The sequence below is a fragment of the Lethenteron reissneri genome, chromosome 25 (assembly GCF_015708825.2).
Source record: "Lethenteron reissneri isolate LAM-NWPU_2019-01 chromosome 25, ASM1570882v1, whole genome shotgun sequence".
Classification (NCBI taxonomy): domain Eukaryota; kingdom Metazoa; phylum Chordata; class Hyperoartia; order Petromyzontiformes; family Petromyzontidae; genus Lethenteron; species Lethenteron reissneri.
In genome coordinates, this window is record NC_083803.1 from 13,109,125 (window position 1) to 13,136,536 (window position 27,412).

Below are 27,412 nucleotides of genomic sequence, written 5' to 3' on the forward strand. Positions count from 1 at the left end.
TGTGACACAAAGCAGTGCATCGGGCTTTATTGTGATTTTTTGAGTTTGTGACCACCATGACTTTTCATGCATTTATACACATACCATACATTTCCATTCCTCAAATTGCCTTGGTTTAACCAGGTCACCCTCGTGAAAGGGAGCAATATATCACGTGTCTCATCGGACCTGTATTTTCCTATTTAATCAAAGGGTCAAGCAATCATTTGCACTGTCCTACAACTTCCTAACGTGCATTCCATGCCACGAATGCAGTTTATATATTTTTTTAAACGAAGCATCCAAATGCAGCCACATCTCTTGACACGTCATTCATTGTGGGGGACACATGCACACCCAGAGAATTTGAAGAAGTGGGATTCCGAGATTTTTTTTTTATGATGACGGAGACAGGAAAGTAACATGACGTTTTAGTAAATGTGCGAATTAAAAAAATTCACAGGGGTCAATGATAATTGGAAGCCTGGACTTGAACAGAGGAAGGGTCTTGGCCACGCAGACAGCCCGAGGGAAGGAATTCCAGAAAATGGAGGCATTGGCAGAGAGAAGGGGGTGACTTTCCCCTTTGGGTGGAGGTTGTCCTGAAGGTTGTGGGGGAAAGCCCTCGGTCGAGATGAGAAGGGTAAGGTAGGCAGCAACGAGTCCATGGAAGCATCTAGAAGGTGGCGAGGATTATCTTGAAATGTCCGTTAGGACTGTATTGGTGGAACCCCGCAAAGGGGATGCAAGGCCTGGGGTGATGTGGTCTCATGCAGCGGTGCAGGTGAGGAGTCTTTTGGCGATGCTGTGGATCATTTGGAGTTGGGAGGTGAGGAATTTGGAGCAGCCATAGGACCGAGACGCAATCAGACATGATTTATACTGGAGAAATCCGATGAGCTCTAAAGCTCTTTTTCAGAGATGTCCAGGAGGGGCGGGTCAGAAAGTGACAACAACAAAACAAAAACACGAAAGGAATCCAAAGTATAGGAAATGTAAGAAAATTACTAAAAAAACTGAAACTCGACAATTTTTATATTACCAGGCAAGGCCCACAGAGTTATCAGCTTTTACACCATTGTAACCTCATTTGCCAGTAAAAAATATGATAATTGGTTTTTTACCCTTCTATCTGGCAACAACTTCAAGGACAGTGCACATTATCAGAGTTATGTCTTTTGTTTGTATTATGACTGCAGGTATTGCGGTCTATGCAAACATGACTCCTTGTAAAAAGGTGTCAGTTTTGTTGCCAGATAGAAGGGTAAAAAAACAATTATCAGTTATCAGCTTCTTGTCCAGAAGCGACCTGGCCACAAATGATAGCTCACCGAAGTGGCTTATCATGTGGAAATTTATAGCAGCAAAATAATCGAAACGCCTCTACGCAGCGCCTCCTAGAAAACATTTGCAGATGTGTACCTGATTCGAGCCAGTGATGTAAAAACATCAGTGAAAGTAGTGGAAATAAAACAATCAAAAATATCTATATAAAATATATAACACAGCGGCTTTTCTGTTGCCGTGTGAAATCACCGCATTGCATGCTAGCACGTGCCGTTCGCAGGGCAAATTCCTGACGGTGCGGCGATGTTGAGATCCCACGCCATGTAATTGAGATGCCGTTCATGCGCCGCGCGGGCTGTGTTAAATCTGCGAGAGCTGCGTTAATAATAACATTGTCTGGCGTGTGTTGTTCCTGCGCAGGTTCTTCCTGATGTATCTCATCAACAAGGATGAGACTGAACACACCGGACAGGTACAACGGCCACTGCAGGACAAATCAATCAACAGATTCATTTAGGACGAGATTGCACGCTCAAATAGCTTTGGCTCGAGCATGGTAGCTTTCAGATAAAGTCACAACAGCCTGTTGTTTACACCTTAGTCGTGATGTAATATGCACATGAGTGCTTTGCTAATGCAAGCACGGTTATGGATTTATGTCACTAATTCGATTCTGAGGATTGTGTTAAAGCATGTGTTTTTCTCGTCTCGACAATAGTATCCAAAAAAATACAAAGAAGATAATTGGACTATCATGCCAAGAAAGGATGCTCCCAAAACATTCTCGAGACTCCCTGAAGCAGTTTTGGACAAAGGATATTGTTATGCTTAGACAATTACCTAGGTCTTGGATCAACTAATTTTTCTACACATGGATTGTGGCTCAATCAAATATTGCCGCTGCAGAAATAAAAATACTCGTTGCTAACATTCAATTCAGATGGCCGCGACAGAGCCATGAGCCAGCTCTGCCGAGCTCCTGGGGTCAAATCCAAGGGGTCACCTGCGATTGTTCTCTAGTCCAGTGTAGCGAGTTCATAGTCTCATCCCAGTCAGCATCGACCAGAGGTCGCAAACGGGTTTTGATTCCTTACCCGTACCCGTACCCGGCCGCACCAGGGTCGCAAACTGGAAGGATTTGTGAACGGTGTAGACAGCATCATAGCCGGGTATCGGGTAGGGTACGGGTATCGGGTACCCGATTGCGACCTCTGGCATCGACTGCGTGAATACCAACAGGCTTTTGTTCACTTCAGCCTGCCCTGGCTCCGAGGAACAACAAATATATAAATATATACCAGGCGACTGACACTTGGCAAACAATTCTTCACAAAGCCTGTCTCGGACAAGAAGTGACTCCAGAAGTTAGTCTCCAATTGTCATTGGCCAGGGACATCCCCCCTAATGCGATGGGTCTGCCGAATGATGGCATTCAGGATGTTTCCGCATAGCATCATGTGAATGAAATGACAGCTCAATCGATATAAAAGCATGCATATATCGAATAAATAAGACTGTTATTTCTAATCAAATCATGCGATCGCTCATCACTTTTATTGAACGTCTTGCAACAGATACAGTGCTTTAAGTCTGTGTATCTTTATCTATTGTGCCTGGAGGTAGTTATTGATTTTGTGCAAAAAAAACTGTGTCATATTGATCATGCTGAGCATTGCAAAGGTGGCGTATGATAATAATACTAATTATAATTTATAATGCGCATTCCATCTTAGGATCTCAATGCATAATGCATGGAAATCAGGAAATAAAAACAGGCCCAAGCCAACCGACCAAACTAAAGGGGGAAGGCCACTTTAAAGAGATGGGTTTTCAAAGCAGACTCTGATATCCTGACTTCAAGAAGAACAGTGAGGTGAAGTATGGTCAAATAACCGCCAAAACCCGCGAGGCCCTCATCCAGCATTGGATTGACAAAGGAGTACACTGCGACAGGATGGAGCATCCTGCGACGAGACGCGAATTGTAAATTGCACAGATTATCCTCGATCCAATATGGGTAATATATTTCTCTCACCCCCCCCCCCCCCCTCCCGGCACCCCATTCCCCTCCTGATTCCTCTTCGCATCCTCTGCACGCACACAGGAGTCATATGTGTGGAAGATGTACCAGGAGCGCTGCTGGGAATTCTTCCCAGCTGGAGACTGCTTCCGCAAGCAGTACGAGGATCAGCTGTAACAGCCGAGGCACCGGCAATCGCCACTAGCCACGACGAGCATCACGAGCACCTCCACCAACAACACCATCAGCACATCCACCACCAACTACAGCCGCCATTCGCCACTAAGTGGCGGTAAATTCACTTGCAGCGCTTATGCCAGGCGGGATGCACTTTGAGACCACGTGAAGTGTCGAAGGCTCGCTGGCAGGTCACGGACAGACCCAGGTGTTAGCGGTTGACTGACAGAGATGACTGACAGATGGGCCACCTGTGCTGCTCACCGTGCCAACTTGCCGCATTTTATCCACCTGGCGTCCCACTCATTGTTGTAAGCATCTCTCCTCCACTCTCCTTTGATGGAGGGCGACTGCCTCAAACTGCAGACTTCATGAACTCCCTCCCTTACAGACGCCGATCTTAGAGAAGAGAGGGGATATGGAAGAGAGGGTATGGCTGGCCGAGAAGACCTGCAGCTTCATGTGGAGCAATAGCCAACGTAGCTTCTACACAGGTTACATCGTGGATAAAAAAGATAATGCTGCTCGACTGATTAAAAATGAAACTTCTGCTGCCAAACCAGAACTAGTCATAAGCACACTGCCCAGGTATGAGAACTCCCCCACTTTCCACAACTACCCTGTTACTCATGGGGAGTTGAGGGGGGGGACTACTTGATAACAAAATACCTAGGCAGGGGTGATTTCTTGAGGTGGGGCTGATGGTAAAGCCCCATCTTTCCGTGGCATGTCCGAGGTTCAGAAGATTGAGCAGCAATTACCAGATCGTCAGCCGACTAATAGGGAGCCATCCCTTGACTGCACCCGGGCATCGATCAGCCTAGCATTGTACCAGATGTAAATTCCTTTGGGATAGCTATGGAACGCTTGTTGAACTACGTGGTCAAAAAATTGTGTTGGGGGCCAGAGGACAGCTCTTGTCTGCACCCCAAGGTGAACAGGAAATGGCTTCGACTCTCAGCCACGTAACTTTACGTGGCCCTGCCCACCATCAATAACTGTCCTTAATGATTGTGAGCAGAGGCTCAGGGGACCCTGAACGCATGAAGAATAGCCCAAAGCCTGACCAGGTGAATAAAGCAGAGATGTATGTACTGCTGATACTCGCTCCACCTCGAGAGTAGCAGATAGGCAAAGAACATGGCGTCTGTGCAGGATCACCCAGGTTTGAAACCACATTGGAGCTCTGTAAGCCTCTCCCTCAGTATGTCTGGCAAGACGCTGTTTAACAATTCGTGCCAGGACTTTTCCTGACACACTGAGAAGGGAGATGCCCTGGTAGTTGTAGCAATTAGTGCATTCCCCCTTCTTAAAAAAGGAGGACCGTCAGGGCATCCATCCAATCCTGTGGAACCCGTCCTGTGCTCCATGCAGTTGTAATTGTCATGTACGACAGGCTGTACACAATCGCCATTCTCAGCAGTTCACTTGGGAGATCATCTATGCTTGGCGATGTATCTGTTCTCAGGCTCTGGATCTTTCTTCGCACTTCAACACATGGCATATAAATAAGCCAGCCACCCACAGGGGCTGCACAGAAGTCTGGCGACCTCCTTCCATTGTTTTTAGCTGATCTGGCCCATGCCTCCCAACCACTCCAGCTTGTATCTTGACCCACTCGGGAATTAAAGTCGCCCAACAAGATAATCTAGGGGGCAATTTAGCCAGAACCTGGGACAAGTCATAGGCATCCGACTTATCAGCTTTGCCTGCATCCCTCCTGCATACCGGTTGGCTTCCTACAGTGTGAATGAAGTTCAACATACATTCATTAAGTTCATCTTTGGTAGGGGTGTAAACTACCACCACCGCCACCACCAATACTCACCCTATGTAGATGGGGAGGGGTGAGCCCACAATAGCCTGGGGCTTGTAGATCCTACACCTGACCACCACACTCTTCATTTTATTCGGAAAGATGAACCACTCCCTGTTATTTGACAGCTTCCTACCCCGAGTGTAGGACTGTCCACCTCTCATCGTCACGAGTCGGAACCATAACACCCGACCTGTATTCCAGAGGTCCAGATAGCAGGCGGTACTGGTCTAGCACCCTCTCCTCCCCAGCCGCAGTGGTTCCCAATTGTTACTCGAGGAACCCCCATGGCAGAGTGTTCAGTCTCCTGGCTCCTCCAGACGGGGTTTGGCCAAAAGACGTAGAAGACGCTTCTCCCCCTTGGCACCTACGGCAAAAGCTTATTGCAGTTTTTTTTGTGTGTGGTCCTTTGGTAATTTTATTGAAGGCGAAGGGGTTACCAGCCCATTGCATCCTTCCCAAAGCCCCGCCGTTGGCCACACAAACAAACTCCTGCTCGCACACACACAACACTCACTCACTCGTCATGCCAGGATTTGCCGGGGCACGCGACTGGTCGTGCATAGTATGACTGCAACCGCGTCAGCGAACACCGGCCCAGGTGTGTATCAGATACTCACCAACCCACACTGACGAGTGCTTTGAAGTATGGTCAGTTAACCACCATGCCTGGCAATGCGTTGAGAGGGAGAACTTCGCCCAGCAATGGATTGACCAAGGCTGATGAGGAACCAGTTAACGGTGATGTCACACACTCGAGCACCACGATACACTCCAACCAAGTATGCCCATCACAACCACACTCCATCGCTCGTTCGTTTGCCCACAGTCCACCTGATGACTCATGCCAACTTATCCAGTCCCTCGCCCATCCCACACCCACATCATGATGAACTTTTGACGATCACTCCTAAGCAGTGACATCACACGATGTGTGGCTTGTTTGCTTCGTGCAAGCATTCACTTTTCTTTGCCCTAAGCTTTTATTTGCGAGACCATTTTTTTAAAAATATATATTTACAGAGACATTTTCTTGAGACTTCAGTTGTCCACGCTGAAGTGACGATATTAAGTTTTGCCTGGAGTGAAGAGTTCCAGAGAAACGCTTGTCCTATGCTGTCAGTAATTAATGTTTATTGCTGTTGAGCGTTTATATAAGCGAAACAATGGAAGATAGTGCCTTAAAAAGCTAAGGATGAGCTATGCAAGGTCAAGACTTAGTAAAGTAACCGAAGAACTCGTAGGCTGTAATTTACTTGTCTAATTTCGGTTTTTTTTCTGTACATGTAAGCGGTGTAAGACATCTAACTGCTAATCGTACATTCGAATATCCCAATAACATGCTTGTCATTTTTTATTTTGGCTGGCTTTAACATGACAGTCTTCCCATGAAATTTTACCAAGTTCACTGTTGTGCGTTTTAATGCGTTTGTGTGCAATACTAAAAATGAGACACCCATCACATTACGCCAAAAGTAGGAACGATAAACATATTTTTTTCCCGCGAAGCGATAGGTTTAACAGCATTTAACTTTCACGAAAATAATGAGACCGATGCTATTTTTCAAGCATTGATGCGATTTAAATGAATTTAAACAAAGTATGAAATTGTAGCCCTGAATGTGAATGTGTGGCTGTTCTTGCTAGTCTTTTCAAAACGCTGTATAATTGACTTCATGTAGAAATTGGCCCATTTAGTCAGTTTTTGGACAATGTTATATCTTTGTGACGTGTTCGACAGGGAAAACTCGCTTTCAAATAAAAAAAATAACAAAATGGAAGAATTTGTGAACGGTGTAGACAGCATCATAGCACAAGGGATTGTTTGAAGTTTCAAGCAGATTCTGAAATAAAACATTTTAAACGAATGCCTTCGATGTTTTCATTTCCTTATTGGGGTTTCTTTTCGTGCGAAGAACCCCCATGGAGGTGTGTGCGCGTGTGTATAGATCAATGAAAGTAATGTACACCCCTCCGCACCGTACACCAACCATCATTCACCACCACTGCCAATCCTAGGTTAAATAATTGAAAAGAAATGTTTTTTTTGCTCAGCTGGTGAAATGAAAGAAATGCAAGAGCATTGTACGGCTGCACCAAAAAGCAATCTACCAGCACGGCCGAATGGCTAAAGAGCCCAGACAATGATGTACAACTCTTTTTTCCTGTTGTAAAAATCAGTTGGTTGTCTCTGGCAACACGCCGTATGGATGTAGCCATGTGAAAGAATGATTTGGGGTAATATGGTGCTTGACCTGTGAAAGCATGACGTGGATATCATTTACCAGCAACGGACACTGCTTTCTGTAAAATTTAGTGTCATTCTTCCAAAAGGTACCGAAAAAACCCAGCAAATATCTATTTGGATTCAGCACCATTCAATGCTGCAGCTTTTTAAAGATGGAAAACTATATTTAATTTATATATATTCCACCCCCCCCCCCAAAAAAAAACTTTTTCAACAATTTTGACGTGCAACAGATTACGTTTTTATCATTAAGATAAAATATTTTTTTGCTCCAAAGGTTACAATGAGCTTCCCATTTACATCGGGTAGAGGGGGCGTGGGGGGGGCGTGAACCTCGCTCAACTCTGTGGGATGCTGGTGACGTGAACCACTTGGCCAAGGGCCACGAAACCAGGCAGGCAGGAATCTAGCCAGGCAGGCATGAATCTAGCCAGGCAGGCAGGAATCTAGCCAGGCAGGCATGAATCTCGCCAGGCAGACATGAATCTAGCCAGGCAGGCATGATTATAGCCAGGCAGGCAGGAAGCCAGCCAAGCAGGCGGGAATCCAGGCAGGCAGGAATACAGCCAGTGAAACTTTCTCTCATGTTATGATTAATGGACGAGCGTTGTGGACAGCAGAGGGCAGTTCATCAAAATCTAATACTAAGCTGTTTATGCTCACCCTTCACCATCCTGCCCTGATTGGGTGGTATGGTTAAACATCTCCCAGAACCATAAAGGTGGGTCCATCTTTATGCAATGTGGGGATGGCCCCGTATCCAGCAGTGGATTAACGAAAGAACGTAATTTTCGGTATTTTTTTTCTTCCAAATTCGACGCCCAATATTTACGACTTGTGCAGCCACCGCAGTTGCTGCCACCAAACAGTGCGATCGCTGGGCCAATGCGCTTTCCTGCTAGAGTCGAGTAAATTGTTCTCGGCACGTGTGAGCGCTCGCTTTCCTTGTCTCCACAATGTCAGCGGCTGTTGTGAAGAACGGTCAAAGTTTAAGTAACCGCAGAGTAAATAAATGGCAACCGCTGCCAGTTACACAATACAGGGTAGAACGTCCCATGTCTGACCCGCTGGGGGCCTGAGGTTCACAATTAAGACATGAGCGTAAAACCCATTCAGGGGGTCTAACCCATCATTGTCACTGATGCCACAAAGGAAATTAAGTACTTTCCTGTAGAGCATGATCTCTGCCATGGGAATGTGGAATTTCCAGAACTGGCCTCACAGCCGTCAATGCGGATGATTGCACCACGTTCGACAGTGTCATTGGATCATCAACGTGACCACGCACACGGTTTCGTTGTTACAATAACATGTGCGCACCTCGCGTGTACCCCCGTCTCGACACAAAGGGGTTCAACGCGCATGCAATCGGATTGGAAAAGAAGAAGACGAGAGAGCGAATCCACAACGTAGCGTCGGTTGGTAAGGCTTCCGAGCCTCCGCCCGTGCTTTTCTTACAACAAAACAATCAAACCACTCTCCGCGTTGCAACTGAGAATTCCTAATGAGAACATCGGCATGTTGCGGTGCTCCGAGTTTGAAAACAATCCTCGACCCGACCTGCTTGAAAGTGGGGGGAGGGAAATACATTTCGAGCGCTGAATAGCAAGCAAATGGGAGACGGCTCGCCCACTGGGCCCCATATTCTCAGTGAGAACTCGCAATTTGTTTAGCTTCCGAAGCGATTCCCATTTTAAGCTAAATCTAGATTGGAAATCTCGACTGAAAACTCGTTTATTTATAACTGCTTAGTCGCCTTTCCACCGCATGGTACGAAATAAGTTCAACATACTGTACAGTTCAACACACACTAATTTGTTCCGACATCTCCGTTAAAACTTGGTAGCAAACGTTCCGCCTGCTCTTTATGTTGCCTACACTTCTACTTCTCCACTACCACGTGAACTTTAAATATATGAAGTACTCGTTTTAAAGCGTTCATGCGCATCTTATTCAACTTGGACGAGACTGTGAGAAAGTCCACTGTATGTATAAGTGTTGAACTTCTTTCGCACCATACGTAGCCAACCGTGCTATTCGGAGGACAAACTAAACACGAAAAGCAGTTCTAAATAAATTACGTTTTCAATCGAAATTATTTAAAAGTGCATGGCTCCAATGGCTTCCTCATATCGGAAGAGCGTTCCAGACGGCCGCAGAAGCGCCTCTGAAAGCGCGCGATGCAGCGAGCGACCGTCTTTGTTCGATGGCCAGCAGCCAAAAGCCGCTGCGAGGGTGACCAGAGTGCGTGATGATGGTTTATGCTCCTTGACGAGATCACCAAGGTATCGTGGTTCATGTGACAAGCACGTTGTGTGTAATGAGTGCGCCCTTCTAATGTATCCATCAGTTCAATTGAGACATGTCAGACCAAACATCAGCATACGTCACCTTTAGTGCTACAACTATAATGGATTAAACTAATGCAAAAGCTGTCCACCAACAAGAACCTTGTCAACGTCCTCAGTGTGACAATGTGACATGTGATTCCCCATGTACTGACTTCACAGAGGTACACTTGGTTTTAGTCACACATTCAATCGGGACACTTTAATGTCTGGAGCAATTCAACATACATGCCAGGGGGAAATAGTTGAACCACAGAAACATACTTGCTGTACTGTTTCACAATAGGCCACCACATTGCCATGCGGGTGGGTTCATATTTATTTAAGCACGAATTGTCAAAGAAAATCTGGGAAATGAGCCATCATCTGCGCAAGCTGGCTCAATAGCAAGTACGGTTGGCACAAGGTTGCTCACTTTTTAAACTAAAGGAACATCAGTCCGAACCCTCAAAATAAGGAATTGCCAGAAACATCTCAAGCAGAGCAATAACTTAAGGCCCACTCAGGAGGGTGTTTCCCGACAGAGCAAAAATTGCCACCATTTGCTGCCACACTCAAGTTTATTTCACAATTATGAGAAGCTATTGCTTAGTTCATGAACAACACACAAAGACAGTAGAGAATATGCCTTCAACCACCGAACGCAGTCAGTCACAATGTCCGACGACACTTCTTGGATTGAACCCCGTTCGTGCACTGGTCACAATTCCTCCAGATCTTCATAGCGCCCATACTCTCTATTCGAACTGCACACCGTTGCCTTCCCGACACTTGTCACGCAATCATGCTGTCCAGCCAGTCTTCCAGGTCATCAGTTGAGGTGGGCACTTGTGTTTCTGCCTCCTCCTTTGGTGGTGCGCCCATCTCTTCCGCAGCCTGGTCGTTGCCGAGCCCGCTGCCTGGAACCGCAAACGCATTCGCAGTAATTTTTCTGACGAGTCCACGCTTACCCACAAAAAGTTCAATATTTTTTGCTGCTTAGTTTGTCGTCCTTCCCCCGTACCTCTGATTAGCACGCTTGGCTATGTACGGCGCGAAAAAAGTTCAGCATTCATACAATATTTGTGCAGATTTTTTTTAACGTCACATGAGTGTCACCACATCAGATACTTCATCATCCGCAACATTTCTCGCAGCGTGCTTGGCCCATGCAGCACATTCAATAACTTGCTGACATTCCTTAGCTTAGATCTAACATCTGACAGTTTTTTTTGAAAGTCAAGATAAGCATAACATGTTTTGAAGGCAAAAGCAGGGCAGACACGACAATGGTAAAAGTTACATGTAGTTCAAAAGTAACAAAGTGTTCTGCTTCTAGGGCTACAAGATATTTAAAACTATGATTTAATTCCAACAGATGCCACCATGGTGCAATGGTTTACACACTAGACTTGCAATCCAGAGGCTGTCGGTTCAATCACCCTGTGTGGCATTTGACACAATGGGCAAGCCTCTTAAACCCCCTCCCCTCGGCCCTTGCCCACCCAGCAGCACTGTACCAGCTGGATACGCCACAGTCAATCGATCGGCGGGCAACGTGTGGTGGGGTAAAAGTGTGGGCACTCCCACCATTGAAGATAATGGTAGGGCTGCACCTTTATCACCGCAATGCCACTTGATCTATGACACCCTACAAAATCAACGTGCATGGGTAACGTGGTTACCAGTCTTCATTTGTGTTGTGTTGTTTGTTTTCAACTCCCTATCCATTACACTATTCCACGTAGCTGCTGCTGCTACTTGAAATACTATGACACAGACGATGACGACAACGCCGATCATATAAATAAACTGAACATTACGTTCGCAGACAGACAGAAGCCGTGCTTCGTGCGAGTCTACGATTATCGTCCATTTCATTATGTCTTTATTGCAGGTGGTTTTTCAAAACTGAAAAAGATTCCGATAAAAGTGTAATGGTCTGTGGGTGTGAATGATGTTCCTGTGTGTGTATCGTCAATGTTAAAGACATACTCATTTGTAAAAAAAACAATCTAAGAGTCTCAATGCTGAAATTAGTAAGCAGTAGTCCTCATCTCCATTTCTGGCCCTGATCCAATGCTGAAAATTCTGCATTTCTTTGGCAGGGCAATGCTACCACATGACAACTGCCATTGAATTTACACACTTTAGTAATGATACAATTATTTTCAATTCAGGGGGTTAATGATGGGCTAAGTCGACCCTCAACCCTCTGATTGTGAGTCGAGCACTCTGCCATAGCGGCATCTGGCCAGACTAAGCACCGAGTAGAAATGACCACGACGGTAGGAGGAATCGGGCAGCCAACCCGCAAATGTGAAGCCACTCAGTCAGGGCTAAGCCAGAAGACAATGAACACCTTAGCCTCTGATGTGTTTTCTGGTTGTACCCCCGTTGGACCGAAAAAAACATCATCACAGAGCTACAGAGCACAACCGTGAAAATATGCGAAAGCGGTAACTTCTTACCCGCATCATTGGCAGCGGTGTCAGTTAAATCTGACTCGGCACCAGCGAGGTTGTCCAGTCCAGCTGCTGCGCTGGCCACACCAGCCGGCTCCTCCTCACCGCCCGGCGCGCTCTCTGGGGAGTGTTCCGCAGGCACAGAGGGCGGCTGCGGTGCTGCTGCCTTGTCGAGTGAGAGCAGGAAGTCCAGCTCTTCATCCAGCACGTCTGGCACGACCTCCACGTTCGCCAAAACGCTCCTTCCAACGCCACCACCATCTGGCTCCTTTGGAGTTGAAGGGCCTCTGCTCTTTGCCTCGGTGACTAAATGCAGGCTAGCGGAGTCCGTTTGGTGTGCGTCTGTGCCGGACCCTGACGTGTCTCGTGAGTGAATGTTGGTAGTAGTGGCAGGGGAAACAATCTTGGAGGCAATGAGAGTGGTGGTGGTGGTAGAGGCGGCGGCGGCGGCGGTGGTGGTGGTGGCAGGGCTGGGAGCAGTGAAGGCCAGCTTGTGAACCGTAGGTTGCTTAAAGTCTAGTTTAGGCACTGACCATGTTGGAACTTTCCCAATATCCTTGGGGATCACATCCTGCAAGAAAGGCCATGATTTAGTATTAGTTGCAATGAGGTACACTTTATAGTTTCATTGAAAAATCATTACGAAATCTCAGGACTCTTTTTAGTTGTTTGGACCATTCTCGATCAGCAATATGCAATCCTCTGGTTTGTAGAGGAAATCAAAGTATCTGGAGAAACCCCCATGTATAACAGGAGATAACAGCGCGTAAGAAAATGCAGATCGGCAAAAGACTTGCTGTACTGGCCACCTCGTAGCCTTGCAATGAGGCTTTTGTATTCAATTAAATCTGTGCAGAGCATCATGACCTGTTACGATAGCACTATGTTACAGGAATGTGCTACCACCAATACAGGTAACGTTGGTGAAAACAACAACACGTGTGTAATCATGGATGAATGTCTCGATACTCAAACACTTCAACTTAAAAGCCATCAGGAGAGGTGTCGCACTATTGATGCTTGACCTGGACAACATTATGTAAATACTCATCTTCATTGCCGTACAAATGAAGCCACATAAAATGCAAAACTCTTACAGTTTTATGCTTTGTTGATGTACGAACCAATAAAAAAAGCAGAGCAAATGCATATAAAATGGGAGCCTTTATGGTCAGCAGCTCGGCTAATAAAAGATAACAGCCAATCCTTGAGCACCAGGATTATCTCCGGTTCGATGTTGAGTCTCAAGTGACGCGGTAGTCCATGAAGAGCCAGGGCAATGGCCTCGCAGTCAATGGAGAGAGCGTCCATCTGGAAGGGAACGTTACACAGCATTAGGTCGTGCTACCTTAACTTTCAATTATTTTGAAAAATCCTTCAACTACTTTACAATTGTGCTGGTGGCATCAGATGAAAGCGACGGAACGATTGACAAGATACTGGGTAAGAGAACGGCCTAGAATGAAAACATCAGTTAACTACTTCCGGCATTACCTCAACTGGTTTCCTCCACAGAACACCAGATGACGCTCCCTTACGTGTCCTGCACGGAATGGCCCATGGCAATTAAAGCGAATCTTAGTGCAGGTTTTTTTCCAGGTTGGGCCGCATGGTTCAAGATTTCTTCTCTCAAAGCTGTCATCACGCACACACTGCCGTGGGCATCGAGCCGGGCGGTGGTCGCGCACGCCAGTAATTCAGCACTGTGGAGGTTCACACGAATGTGTGCAAAAAACTCTTCCTGTAGGCTTTGAGGTGCTGTCCTCTGGCTTGCCAAGTCAAGGCAGTAACAGCAAATGTGGTCTCCATCTGTTCCATCTGCATGGGATATAGTTTAACCCACTTGCATGCGTGGGTTGTCTCCAGGTACTCTCGTTTCCTCGCATGTAAATGCTCATTAATTGGCCGATAACACCTTAATATATAGAGGACAGCAGAGCCTGGGGGATAATTTGGTGCCAGCTCACCACATGGCTGTATTTCCCATTTGTCTGTGGTTCTTGGCGCCTGCGAGTCATTCTCTTTCTATGAGAGTGAGCAAATACTTTACAGCATCTTGCAAGTTGAAATAATTCTTATCTTCACGAGTTGAATAGCGTTTTATCAAATCTTCTGTGTCTTGAGAGGTATTGTATGCCAATTTAAGCAATAAACTAAATCATTATTATGTTGTTTTTGTACAATGATTGGAGACCACGTGGAAAACCTGCAGCTTACTCTACTTGAGAACCTGGCTTCGTTGCATGTGGCTAGAGCCCAGATTCCAAGCCATATTCTAACTCTTTGAGGACTAATTATGCCTTGCGATGAACACTTTTTTTTTACGGAGGTAAAAGTGCTCCGTCTAATGCTGAAAAAGAGTTCGACTGGAGTGACTCCAAAAGTGCTGTCATCATCCGGAGGCCGTTCTCTCCCACGTCGTGATGCCGTCCTCGCTGTGAATGCTCCAAATGGAAATGTTTACATTTCGTTGCACGATGCCAAGAGGACGGCTGCAATATAACGTGACAAAATAATACGCAGAGGGCACATTGCGGAGTCAAAAGGCAAGTGGCCGCCAATGTATACCATACACCAATAAGTTTTCACAGATATTTTCCAGTATTTTTTTTGTTTCCAGTTGAGTATCACCTGGATGACCTCAAGGCAAGGAATGTGTTAAGCCCCCAATGCACTGTGAAAGCATTTTTTGACTTAACATCTGCAATTTACCATTCAACCAATTCCCCATCCAATTTCCACTGAAGTCTGCATCTTAGGTGCCCTTATCTCCTCCACGAGGCTCCATAGCAAGACGGTCTGGGAAGTATAAATGAAATATACCGAGCCCTCTGCTTTGTCTGCCACTGCCATTCTAAACGAAAATGTCAAGCAGATTTCATAAACGTGACCTACCCCCCTTCCATAAAAAAACATGCCAAGCCTCAATATTCTCAAGACATTTCTCAAAGGCAAGTGATTGAAACAGTATGTTTGGCGCACTTAAACAATTCACGTCTAATTTACTTACCAAGGGAGTAATTGCCCTGTAAATTTATGGACCCAGCTAATTATTTACACAAATTAGTACATTAGAACAGTGTGCAGTCCAACTCAGTGGTATTTCGTTTCAGAGGAACAAGATGGCAAAATACCCTGTGGATATGTATGCGGGGATCTGTCAGCTTGTGATATTAATTTCCTTTTATACATTACACATGTAAAGTCGCAAATACAACATCTATGCTGCATAATGTGTACTCTGGGGCTGTACTATGGGGGTACTGGTGGGCATTGCTCTGTCAAAAACTTAGATGCTGCCCACTAAATCATTAAACTTTCTTCCCCTTACTATCCCAGCAAAATTAAATGCATTTAAGCAGGTAATTGGCTCGGGGTGGCTGGGTGATCAATGGACGGTTACACCAACCACTGAACCGTTTGCACAATTGATGGCAAGTTCAATTTCCACTTCCACCTGATAATTTATTTGAGTCATCAATACCAAGTTAACTGTTTGCTGTACAACCTATGAACAATTGGAGACCCATTATTGCGCTGGTCTCATAGCACATGCCGCACAGCTCTTGCAAAAGGTGATGTGTTGCTAGGGTATCTCGCCTGGTTAGGGGGAGAATTGGGTTGATGTGACACGGGGTTGGTGCCGGAGGCTGGATGCTGCTACGCACTGTCTCGGTGTCTGCTCCCATGTTCGACTTGACTAAATTATTGCCTGCTAATCACAGTCGCCTGTGTTTTCATACCCTCAATGCACTTTGCGTAATTCAGAGAAACACAGTGATTGCACACTTGGCTGATTTCAGTTTTCAAATTACATTATGGGCATATCTGAGATATACTCCCATTGCAGAATTTAAAGCAAATCGACTAAATAGTGATAATTAAATTCTTTAATTACCTGGGTAAAGGCAACATTTTGTGAAATTTACCTCTCTAAGGATATCAATTGGTTCTACTGATTGCTAATGCGTTTCTTTTTTCCTCTACAACACAAAAAGGTGAAAACACAAAGACCTAATTTTCATGGTACAGTAATTCATCAGCTTTACCTCCTCGACAATTGGCACTCTAGAGTGCTCAACTCGTACCCAGACGGCTGTGAATTCAAATCCCAGTCACGGTTATAACCATACCATTTTCTCTGCAAGGTCATAAAAAAAAAGTATCACTTTTGTGGATGTCAACATTGGTTGGCCCCATTAAGAGGCTGGCGCCTACCGATGCACGTCAGTGTGAGGACACGCCTTGGACTTAGATTGCGCTAAATGGCCGGCGTTACCAAATTTGTGCCAGATTGACAGTAAAGCAAAATCAAAACTGTGCCATCGAACTGCAATGGAGGCAGCGAATTTGGCTGTAACGGTTCCGCCTGAAGACGGAAGCTTGTGTTGCCTCCGAAACGTCGTGATGTAATTTAGTTGTTTTTTCATTTATTGATTTTTTACCTACGTGACTTAACCGAAAAAAAACAAAGAGCAGCGAGCACAGTGCAAAAACACGTATGCATGCATGCACGCTGAACGTATTTCGCACCGTACATAGCCAACTGTGCTAATCGGAGGTGCCGGCGAAGGACAACGAGCGAAAAACACGATCACCAATAGAAGACGGATGGCGGCCATGCCCACTACGCTGGCTGGCTGCGGACGTGCGACAAGCGAGAGGAGTGAGGACCTGCCCGCGAAACAAACCTGGCGCCGCTCCAGCGATTCTGCCTCCCACTCCCTCTCATCGGTGAAGCGGAACTGGGCAAAGGAATCGCCTGCACGGGAGGGGGGGGAAGAAATGAGGGGGGGGGGGGCACAGGGTCCAGACTCGGCATCAGCGACAGCCCATGGCAACGCAAACACAGACGGGAAAGGAAACGCCAACAGAGCGCGGGCGGCTTCATTTCAAACACTTGTTCATCCTCCCAATTAAGATTTTCTTTCATTAAATAAATACATACGTACATATATACTGCAGCCTCGAATTCCATAGCAGACGGTATGTTGATCGATGCCTTTCATGTGACGAATGCCCACAAGAGGTGGGATGTAAGCCTTTGCCGTGAGACTGTGACTCTGCAGGTGGCCCAGAGATGGCAGTCGAGTAAATGGGGTTGGGACGTATATTTCTGTTTTTTTCAGTGTTTTATACTCAAACGCCGAGGTTTTCTCTATGCACTTTAATTCTGACATGCAAAACACTTGAAAAAATGTGTCCGAATATCCCAATGCATAACCACCCTCTTGACAAAGAGTCCATCCAGGCTTGCCTGGATAAAGGACATCATTATTCTTCTTCTTGGTTCTTTCGGTAAAGTCACGTAGAAGGGAAATAGTAAAATAATAAAAATAAAACATTATAAAATAATTCTCACGACGTTTCGGCCACAATGCAAGCAGCCGTCCTCAGGTGAAGAACAGGTCTGTCGGAAAGACAGCGTCTGAAGACCTGTTCTTCACCTGAGGATGGCTGCTTGCGTTGTGGCCGAAACGTCGTGAGAATTATTTTATTATTTTATTATTTCCCTTCTACGGGACTTTACCGAAAGAACCAAGAAGATGAATCCCTGCAATCACGAAAGCTTTAAATCGACATCATTATTATTAAGAAAACCCAACGTGAGCCATCAACAACTCTGTCAATGAACACTGCTTTACCGTAGCTATGTTGGGAACATTTTTTACAATTTAATTTTAGTTTAACACGTGGGATGTAACTAAGGCACCCAATGGCTTGTATTTCATAATAATATTACAGGGTATTGAACGTCTACAAAAGGCAATGCAACGGTAATGGACCACACATTTCACCAGTCATCTTAGGATTTAAAAGCAGCATTCCATTGTATAATGCATATTAGGCTGCAGTGACACAGCATTTGTATTCGTCTGCCTCATTATGTCCACGGGTCATTTGCTAGGGGGAAATAGGCGTGCCTCAAAATAAACAACAATAAACAAAGTAAATGTAAATTTCTGACAGCAGGCTCCCTCGATTCAATAAACATGTCTGGTACTACCAGCTCACCGTTTTATAAATACTCGAGATCCAAAAAAATCTGGTAAACACACACACACATGCAAACACGTTTGTGCATGCATACATACATGCGTACACACGCACAAGAGCAGCAACAGCTACCATGAGTAAACAGTGGCAGTAATTAGCACCGGTTGATTATGTACGGTGCAAAAGAAGTTCATACATACGACACTCGTGCCGGATTAAGTGCACTCTGGCTCGTCATGTAGAGTGGGGGAAGGCCCCCTCGACTGGACGGCAGGGGAGACTCCGGTGTTATTGGTTTGCAAGCCAAAAGTGGCTAATAATTGTACACGTCTTGCAGTCAAAAATCAATGGTAGAGGGCTTCATATGAGACTGCAAATGAGCCCGTTGTGTTTCTGGGGCAAAGTGTTCTTGAGAGTTCATTACACAAGCGAGTACATAGATATATAAATATCCAAACCAATCTCTTAAAGGCACCAGGGCGAATTTAGTACAGCATGACCGCGCCAAAAAAAACGTTTGAGAATTATTACAGAACAGACTAAAACCATTTGAATGTACAAACCACTTGGGCAAGATTTGTTGTTGAGCACCTAAGCGGTGCTGTGGCGCAGCATCAAGCAAAGCTGAGCCATCGTTGTCTCTTGAGTGCTAAATTTTCCCGTACCATACCAGAAACATTTTAAGCTGAACTAACGTAGGGGAGGATCCAGCCTATTTATAAACTACTTGCCACTGAGCATTTTCTAGAAATGAACCCTGCTCACCAAGTTGTATAGAGCGGTGTGCGAATCGCCACGACCATAACAAAATCTACCTACACGCGCGGCAGAAATTCCTTCATTTCAGCCAAAGATTCCAATCAAAGACTGAACTTTGCGGAGGCTCAAATCTGCATGAAGTCACAACCCTAACACGTGCCTCCTCTGTGTAGCCCAGCATAATGCAATTACGCAATCCTGCTTCACAAATGTTTCATTCCTGGGGACGATTAAAAAAGAACATTTTTTTCAAAGTTCAACTATGCTTACATAAGCCATGTAGGCAGGAAACATCAACCAACTTGGCTGGCACATGTCCATTTGCACTCAAACGATAAATATCCCTGTTTGTATTTAAATGACCCCTCCCTTTGACGTCCTGTCGTCCCCCAGCACATTCCTCCTCGGTGCCAAGATATATCCACAGCTCTCTTGACGTGCACTAAACTAAACTGTACGATATCACTGACGCCAAGAGAAATACAAGGCAGCGGCCAATCTTAACAGTCAATAACCAAATTAATTAGAATATATGAATGAGAAAGAAAGATTGCATTTTAACGAGCAACTGGACGCACCGTGCTGAATTAAGAATGGCTCAAGGCACGCTGTGTTGCTCTGTAACGCTCAGAAACGCTTTGGTCAAGATACTTGGCAAAGTCTGGACATTGTGCTGACAACGGGCATCAACTTTGGCTCTAATGATGGCATAAAATGTGTTCAACAACGGTGGCCAGTGCACGCTCGGAAAAGCAACCATCCAGTGTGCGGAGCGTGCGTGTTTAATTTGAGCTGTCCTGCACGTACGGTTGACCGCGAAAAGCATGAAACGTATAAACGTTGCTGCCGTTGTTTTTGCAAGCTCTTCTCATTTGCTGTTACTGTTAGAACAACTGTCACGCTAACAAGGGCCATGCAAGTCATATGCACAGCTGAACTGTGCAGCCCGATTGGTTGCAGGCGAGATCTATTGAAGGGAGATTGGTAGAGGGTGCATGATATATTTTGCTCTTCATTGTGATGTGTGACCCAGCTGTCCTGTGAAGTCTGACAGTAGAGTTAAAATGCTTCCTTGTGTCTCGTTCCTGATAATGTATAATGGGGATAGAAATGTAAATAAAATCAATTATATGACTACACACGGTATATAACAGGAACAAGGAGACGAAGCTATAGAGCAGTGTCTCTGCGATTTTCATACTGCACTATGAATCTGGGCATCTCAAGGTCAATTCCCGGTGACGGCTAACATCGTCGGCAAGTGACACCTTAACCATCTTTCACAAATCCACATTGACCAGCATGGTAAAGTAAGGTCAAGCAACCCCCATAACATGGCATGGGTAGGCTTTTTTTATCAGGAGTGGATTGGGAAAAGTTGTGAATTCAAATCATTATTTTAATTTGATAAGGAAGAAAATAACTGGCGAGCACAAAAATAATCATCGTAATGAACTTGCACGATGGTTTATTCAAATTATTTCTTTAAAGCCCCACACACAGCTGCGAACTTGCTTGGCAAATTGAAGTTTAACGATATTGTGAGAGCAAATACAGAGTTTTCCAATGATAGAGACCCCAATGATTTCTAATGATCCCCTTACTTTACACTGAACAGGTGGATATTGTGAAATCGATGGCTCCATATCTCATGGAGGAGAGTGTTCAAAAAATATTTAATACTTGTATTGAGATTGGTGGGAGTCATGTACAAGCTTTGAATTTTAATGTTGTTCTGGCTCTAATTTCTCCGCATTATCTTCGTGGAGTATATATGTCAACGGATCGCAGTAGAAACGGGACAAACAATAACCTGTTGTTCTATTGGTGGGCACGTACATTTAAGTGTTCGTTGAAGCTGGCTGTGTGGCTCATGTCGTGTGAGGGCACTGAACCGGCACTGCTCGGAGTCTGGGTTTGAATCCAGTCAGCTGCCTGTGATCACACAGGGTTATCAAGTAGAGCGTGTTAACGGTGGTCTCAGCCCAGGCCTGTGCAATGACTGCCCAAAAATCCATATTGTAAAAAATGTGGTGTCACTTAAGTCAGCTTTTTGCCACTACTGCATGAGAATTATACATTTTCAACTTGACATTTAGCATTACCTTAATGGTGATATAGAAGGTGTGCCTCTACTGTGGCTACAAATGCCTGCTGCTAAAGGGACTTCAGCAGTAGATTTGAATGTTATAAAGGGAGGTTTCACGTCTCGTGACGGGATAGGATGTTTATGTTTTTTTATCTAATTTTTGTTTTATTGCTTACAAATATAGAGATATACATGTCTATGCTCTATATTGGTGTTAAATGTGAAGTCATTTTGGGCTACTATTTATTTCTCTTAATCTTTTAAAAATTCAGCCTTTGATTTGTGAGAGCTTGGATGACTGCATCTACAGAGTCTCGGTGATAATGTATGACTCATTGTGCAATATTAATGTTTCTGTCTCTGCTTTGTTGATGCTGTGCTCACACAGCACCACAAATTTCCCATCTAATATAGCCGGGCAACTGGCTAAACAGCATAATCCGTGTAACAAATCAAATAAATATTGACTTAAAGCTTTCGTGACTGCAGGAATTCATATTCTTGGGTCTATCTTCTTGGTTATTTCGGTAAAGTCACGTAGAAGGGAAATAATAAAATAAAATAAAGTAAACATAATAAAATAAAATTCTCACGAATTGGTGTTTAATATGAAGTCAAGACATTTCAGACAGCTGTCTTCACCTGCGGATGGCTGCTTGTGTTGTGGCCGAAACGTCGTGAGAATTTTATTTTATTGTTTTATTTTTATTTTTTTATTATTTCCCTTCTACGTGACTTTACCGAAAGAATCAAGAAGATGAATCCCTGCAGTCACGAAAGCTTTAAATCGAAAAATTATTGGGTCTTTCGGTAAAGTCACATGGATAGGTTCAAAGACTTTACCGAAAGACCCAAGAATATGAAATCAAATAAACTTAAACATATTTTATGTTCAAAAGTAATTTCCAAAATGTGACTGATTGTAAATGATTTATGATTGAGAAAGCGTCCCTAAAACTGACTTCATCATGTGGTTGGTTTGGTTCCTAAATTGCCCATTATTTTGTTCCGAATGATCTTCACAGAAAAGTTGTGTATACATGCGATGAGAGGCTAATGGGTCTATAGTCCCTCACGTCAGTTTTTATCACACTTTTTTTTTAACACAACAAAGACCGAGGCATCATTCCACTATTGAGTTGTTTCATGTAAGCGTCAAAATGTAGTAAATAGGTCCACAAATTTTGTTCCAACAACTTCTTTACCGATGTCCACAGAAATTCAACCTTGTCCGGGAGGCATCTCTCTCTTCACTCGATGAATGGCCGAGTTGACCTTGTGAAGCGTGGCACACGGGGAACTTAAAGCTCTTCGTCTGAAAAATCGCTTGATTCCTAGATCTTCCCTTCTGTTGCTATAGAGATCTGCGTAAAATTCCTCCACTAATTTTAAGATCGCATCTCTACCATGTAAGATTATGGTTACATCTCTCGAACCCCAAGTGCTACTATTTGTCAATCGCCAATCATAAATCTCCCTTTTTGCTGCTTTCATGCGTCCGTTGCTTGCGATGGCGTCAGTTCTGTGTACTCAATCTTTGTTTCAGTGTCTCTGTCTCTTTCTAAATCTCTACTCTTCCTCAACATGGTTTGTTGTTTACAAACAAATTTGTTCACTTTACTTTTTAACCTTGCCAATTAGAGACATCACAGTGACTCTTAATAAAGGCAAGTGGGTTTGGGTAGGACGTATTGCTAAAAACAGTGATGAACAAACAATGAGGCTGGTGATGGACAACAAGGCCGAAGAGGTAACACACCCAACAGGACGACCAGTACGGAGATGGCACGATGAGACCGGCTCACATGGCATCGGAAGACTCTGGGGGGACAGTGACAATGTGGGCAGGCCTTCATCCAGCAGTGGATCATGGTTGCTCATGACCAATTGGATCGTGTTTCAATAACGTGCTTGTTAGGATTTGATACACGAGAGCTGTGATTTTGCATTTTTATATATAACATGTTCCTATCAACAAATCAGTACATCCTTATCCACATTTGACAAAACAGTTATTCTGAAGGTGAATTGGGGCTCATTATTACAGCCCTCATCTTTTGGAAATGAGATATCACATCTCACTAGGTTCCCACCTCATTATAAATAAAGGGCTTGATTGATTGAACACATTAATGCAATTTATCAAAGAAACAAACAGAAGCCCCAAGTCCCGCGAGAATGACGGTAATAAACCAGCCAACACAATGAGAAACCTTTAGGGTTCAATGGTAAGTTTCATGGGCAGTTGACAAGAGTGATAAGTGAGCTTCTGAGACGATGAATTAGGAAAGGGGGACAGCAATGAATGAATCAGAGGTCACACCCTCTCTCCTGCCTTGATATAATAACACTTCCACCAGTGGTGAGGGAAGACGCAGCATCCAAGGGCCACTGCACCAATTCTGTCGACCTTAGATGTGCCGCTCCCGCTCTCTTGTCGGTATTTACGTGGTGTATCAATGCCAAATTAATTACCAGCAATTAATAATGTACTCGGCACTCTATTGCGAGGGTGACTTTAGGGGGATGCATTTCCAGTGGAACAACGTAATTAGCACGTAATGGTAACGATTAATTAAAAGACGGGGAAATTGTTATTTATATGCCATGAAACATATGTGGGCATGTTCTTATAGTTCTTGCCACAGGAATGTGGAATTTGTTGTACCACCTGCTCAGGGCCACATACTTCTCTGTTTCTTTGAGCAAAGGAAACACTTTTACTTTGAAATACTTCGTGCATTTAAAAAGTCTGAAAGAATGTCGTTACATGTTACCATGAGCACATTTTAGACAACCCCAATATATAAATGAGATCTTTGCTGAATGTCTAGGCAATTACACGGATGGAAAAAAATATCGTAAGTGCTATTGTACGCCGCTGTATCAATTTGTCAAATATTAATACTGTATATGCCTTTCATCAGCTCTAAGAGAAACGTGTAATGTACTGCTGGATCAAGCCATATCCATGATAAGTCTAGAGCTGTCAATTTCCTGGTTGGTCAAATGCATCTCTGTTATAAACCGCTACAGATAAAGTTACTTTCAGATATAACCCGGCCAAGTTCCAGATAAACTAAAGGAGCAGGTGAGACAAAAATCATCCTTGTGATATAGTCAGGGGCGCTTTTAAGCCTTTCTTTAAATGGTGCATGTTCACAAGCACAATGTGTTACCACTGCCATTTTCAAACAAAAGACTGCATAACGATTGTATTATTCGGTCCTTGCTCTGTTAACTGTCGGATTAAAGTTGAGCAACATTCATACAGTATTCTGAATGGTATATACGTTACGAAGCACACACTTTATTCCAAGGATGCACAGCAGTGCTTCCATCCATGGTGTGTGTATGAGGCCCTTTATTCTACAACAACAAGGATGATGGTGATGACGGTGATTGATGATTAATGCCGATTTCCTACCCATGGCAAAACAATTGTCAAACATACCACTGCCTCGTTTTTTAACCATCACAGTTCACACCCTGGTTGTTCCACCCACTATTCCTTCACACAATTCCCAGCATTGCTTTGTGCCATGTTTTGGGGGTAAAAAAATAAGTATTCTTCATTGACACCTTTTGATTATGTTTCTCCGTATTGTTTGACAGCGGCCCTATCTACCAATCATTTATTTGCTTGCCAAATTCATATCCAGGAAATTGAATTAAACCTTTAAAAATTGATGCCTCCCGAAGGGAATGACACAAATGTCATGCGAGTGCATCATCCTTCCAAATCTGCCCTACTTATAGCAAAGCGCAGAAATACTAAGCGGTGCTTTCCATCTGTTGCTATTTTCTCCTCAATATGCCAGACAAGAGGATACACCCAAGGTCACAAAATAGTTTGAACGCCGGACAAAAGATACACAGAATCGCACTGCATGTGGAGAAGGCTAAAACACCATTGTACTATTCAATTCAGGTAGAAATTTTTCCCAAACATAACGTCGCTTAGTATTTGCTGTAAAACTAATGGCCATGGATTTTTGCGACTTCATTGCTGGCTCGATAAAGAAACCTTTACAATGGGATATACTTTTGCTCTCGCTAAAACGTCAGATTTATTGTCAATGTGTGGGATCTCGCCATTGTAAGAGGACTTTGCAGTTGACCATCAGATCCCAATATCCATTCTATTGCACCAGGCTCAATAATCATCATAGACGTCAAACAGCATTGTCTTCTATTGACACATGCAAAAAAATCTGCTTCAATTATATACATTATAACTTAAATGCTAAAGCATCTATATACAAGTGGATTTCACGATGCTGTACAAGATAGCCATACGAACATAAATGCTATACGCAAAGGTTTTACGCTATGAATGAGCACCTAAGCTGTGTGTCTCCGACTGACACACATCTAATAAATTATTCATTAGTAAGAAAAAAAAACATCCAAAATTATAGTGAGGAGTACTGCCGTGCCATCACTGCAGTGATGTGACAAGAAAAAGTATCGGAATAACATCACGGTGATATCAATGGAGGGCTCGTGTCACTTCAAAAAAATGTTGTACCTAAACAAAGCTTCCAACTTTTCCCGAGAGAGAGCCTAAGACACACAACTTCGGAAATTCTGTACAAGATGAGACGTTTATCTACTGGGTTAAATCTTCCTCCTTTAAGCAGGGTGCATACACACGATACGCCTTAAACCAAGTACATCATTTGGAGATATTGGGGTGGAGTGCTGGCACAGTGGTCAGTACGTTACACTATGAACCGGCGACCCGAGTTCGATTGCAAGTCATGGTTCGATAGCGTGGAGTGATGGGTGACATCTGAACGAGTGCTGGGCCCTGCCCCCTTTTCACCAAACGCACAGACCAGTGCTGTGAAGTATGGTCACACAATTCCCATGACCAAAACAGCGTGGGGAGGTGGTCTTTATCCAGCAGTGGTGTGACAGGGCGGTGAATGTTTATGAGTTTTACAAAACAGCTGATTGTGTGCAAGATGGCACTTGTACAGCACACAACTGTAATATGAGAATTAGGTTATTTAAAGCCATGGCATTAGGTATTCATATAGGCGATGTTAAATTACAGCCACTTTTTCTGAATAATTTGTATGTGTTTTCTTTAAAAGAAAAAAATCAATTCCCACAGCAAATGTGAGAACTGATGTATTTTAAAATGGTTTGAGAACGGAGTGTTAAGACTTACACAAACTACTTAATTTATATTTTCGGTAATAATCAACCCCTGGGAAAGTTGTGAGCAGCTCCCAGGCACAGGGCTAACTATACGAAGCAGAAGGCCCCAAGCAGATGAGGATAGAGGGGCACAAACAGACAGACGTTGAGACACAGGCAGAAACACACAGATGTGAAGCAAGAAAGACAGGAACACAAAGATACAAAGAAACAGACAAATGGATAGAAATCGACGTGGAGAGATACACAGAGACATAGAGGCAGAGCGACACACAGAGAGAGAGGCAAAGAAACAGAGATGCAGAGATGTGGAGAGAGCAACACAGAGCAGAGGTGTGCAACTGTCGCCGTGGGGGACATTTGCAGCAATAAGTGGGGCCCTATGCAGGCACACACAGAGACTGAGTGAGAGATAGACAAACAACAACCCCCGTTGGCCACTCAGTGGCGGTGGTGTCACCACGGCGCTTGTGCCATGCTAGGTACAATTTGAGGTGTCGAAGGCTCACTGGCAGGTCACGGGACAGACCCAAGTGCCGTGGTTTGACTGACTGAGATGGCTGGCAAATGTACCAACTGTGCTCACCACTGTGCCAACTTACAGTGTTTTAGTCGCTCATTGTTGTGAGCATCGTTCCATTGCCCTCCGCTGTTGCTGAAGGGTGACTCTCTCCAACTCCCCAGTAGCGCACTTCACGAACCTCCTCCCAAGAGACTGATCTTGACACTACTGGTACCAGTCATCGGCAAGTCCAATTATCTCCACACCCTTCCGTACCACATCAGTCTATCTCTAATCCATGCTGCGCCCATTTAGCCCCCCTATCTTGCCAAATAGAAACTGCTTGGGCCGGTGGCTGGGCATGTGGGCGACATGACCCAGCCAACGCAACCTTGCCTGCCAGAGGAGCTCCCCGATGAGACTTTGTCCATACCTTTCAAGGATCTGCGAGCTCCTCACACAATCCAGTCTGGTTAAACCCAGGATGGATCATAGTGAGGCTCACCTAAGTGTTTCAAACTGGTATAGATGTTCCTTTAGAGGGTGACATATTCCGCAATCATAGAAAGAGCACACA

The 27,412-nt window shown here is 44.4% G+C and overlaps 2 protein-coding genes across 2 annotated transcripts in view; one reads left to right on the forward strand and one right to left on the reverse strand.

Annotated features, from left to right (window-relative positions):
• LOC133347254 (ryanodine receptor 2-like) overlaps window positions 1–7,147 on the forward strand; it is a 323,764-nt gene extending 316,617 nt beyond the window's left edge. Inside the window, 2 exon segments of the mRNA XM_061559372.1 lie at window positions 1,687–1,738; window positions 3,371–7,147. Coding sequence (XP_061415356.1) covers window positions 1,687–1,738; window positions 3,371–3,463 — 145 coding nt within the window. The 3' untranslated portion in view covers window positions 3,464–7,147.
• A 728-nt stretch (window positions 7,148–7,875) lies between these two features.
• AVEN (apoptosis and caspase activation inhibitor) overlaps window positions 7,876–27,412 on the reverse strand; it is a 49,477-nt gene continuing 29,940 nt past the window's right edge. The window contains exons 4-7 of the mRNA XM_061559374.1: window positions 17,011–17,081; window positions 13,535–13,630; window positions 12,326–12,890; window positions 7,876–10,774 (exon numbers count right to left, since the gene is read on the reverse strand). Coding sequence (XP_061415358.1) covers window positions 10,650–10,774; window positions 12,326–12,890; window positions 13,535–13,630; window positions 17,011–17,081 — 857 coding nt within the window. The 3' untranslated portion in view covers window positions 7,876–10,649. The remainder of the gene's footprint in view (window positions 10,775–12,325; window positions 12,891–13,534; window positions 13,631–17,010; window positions 17,082–27,412) is intronic.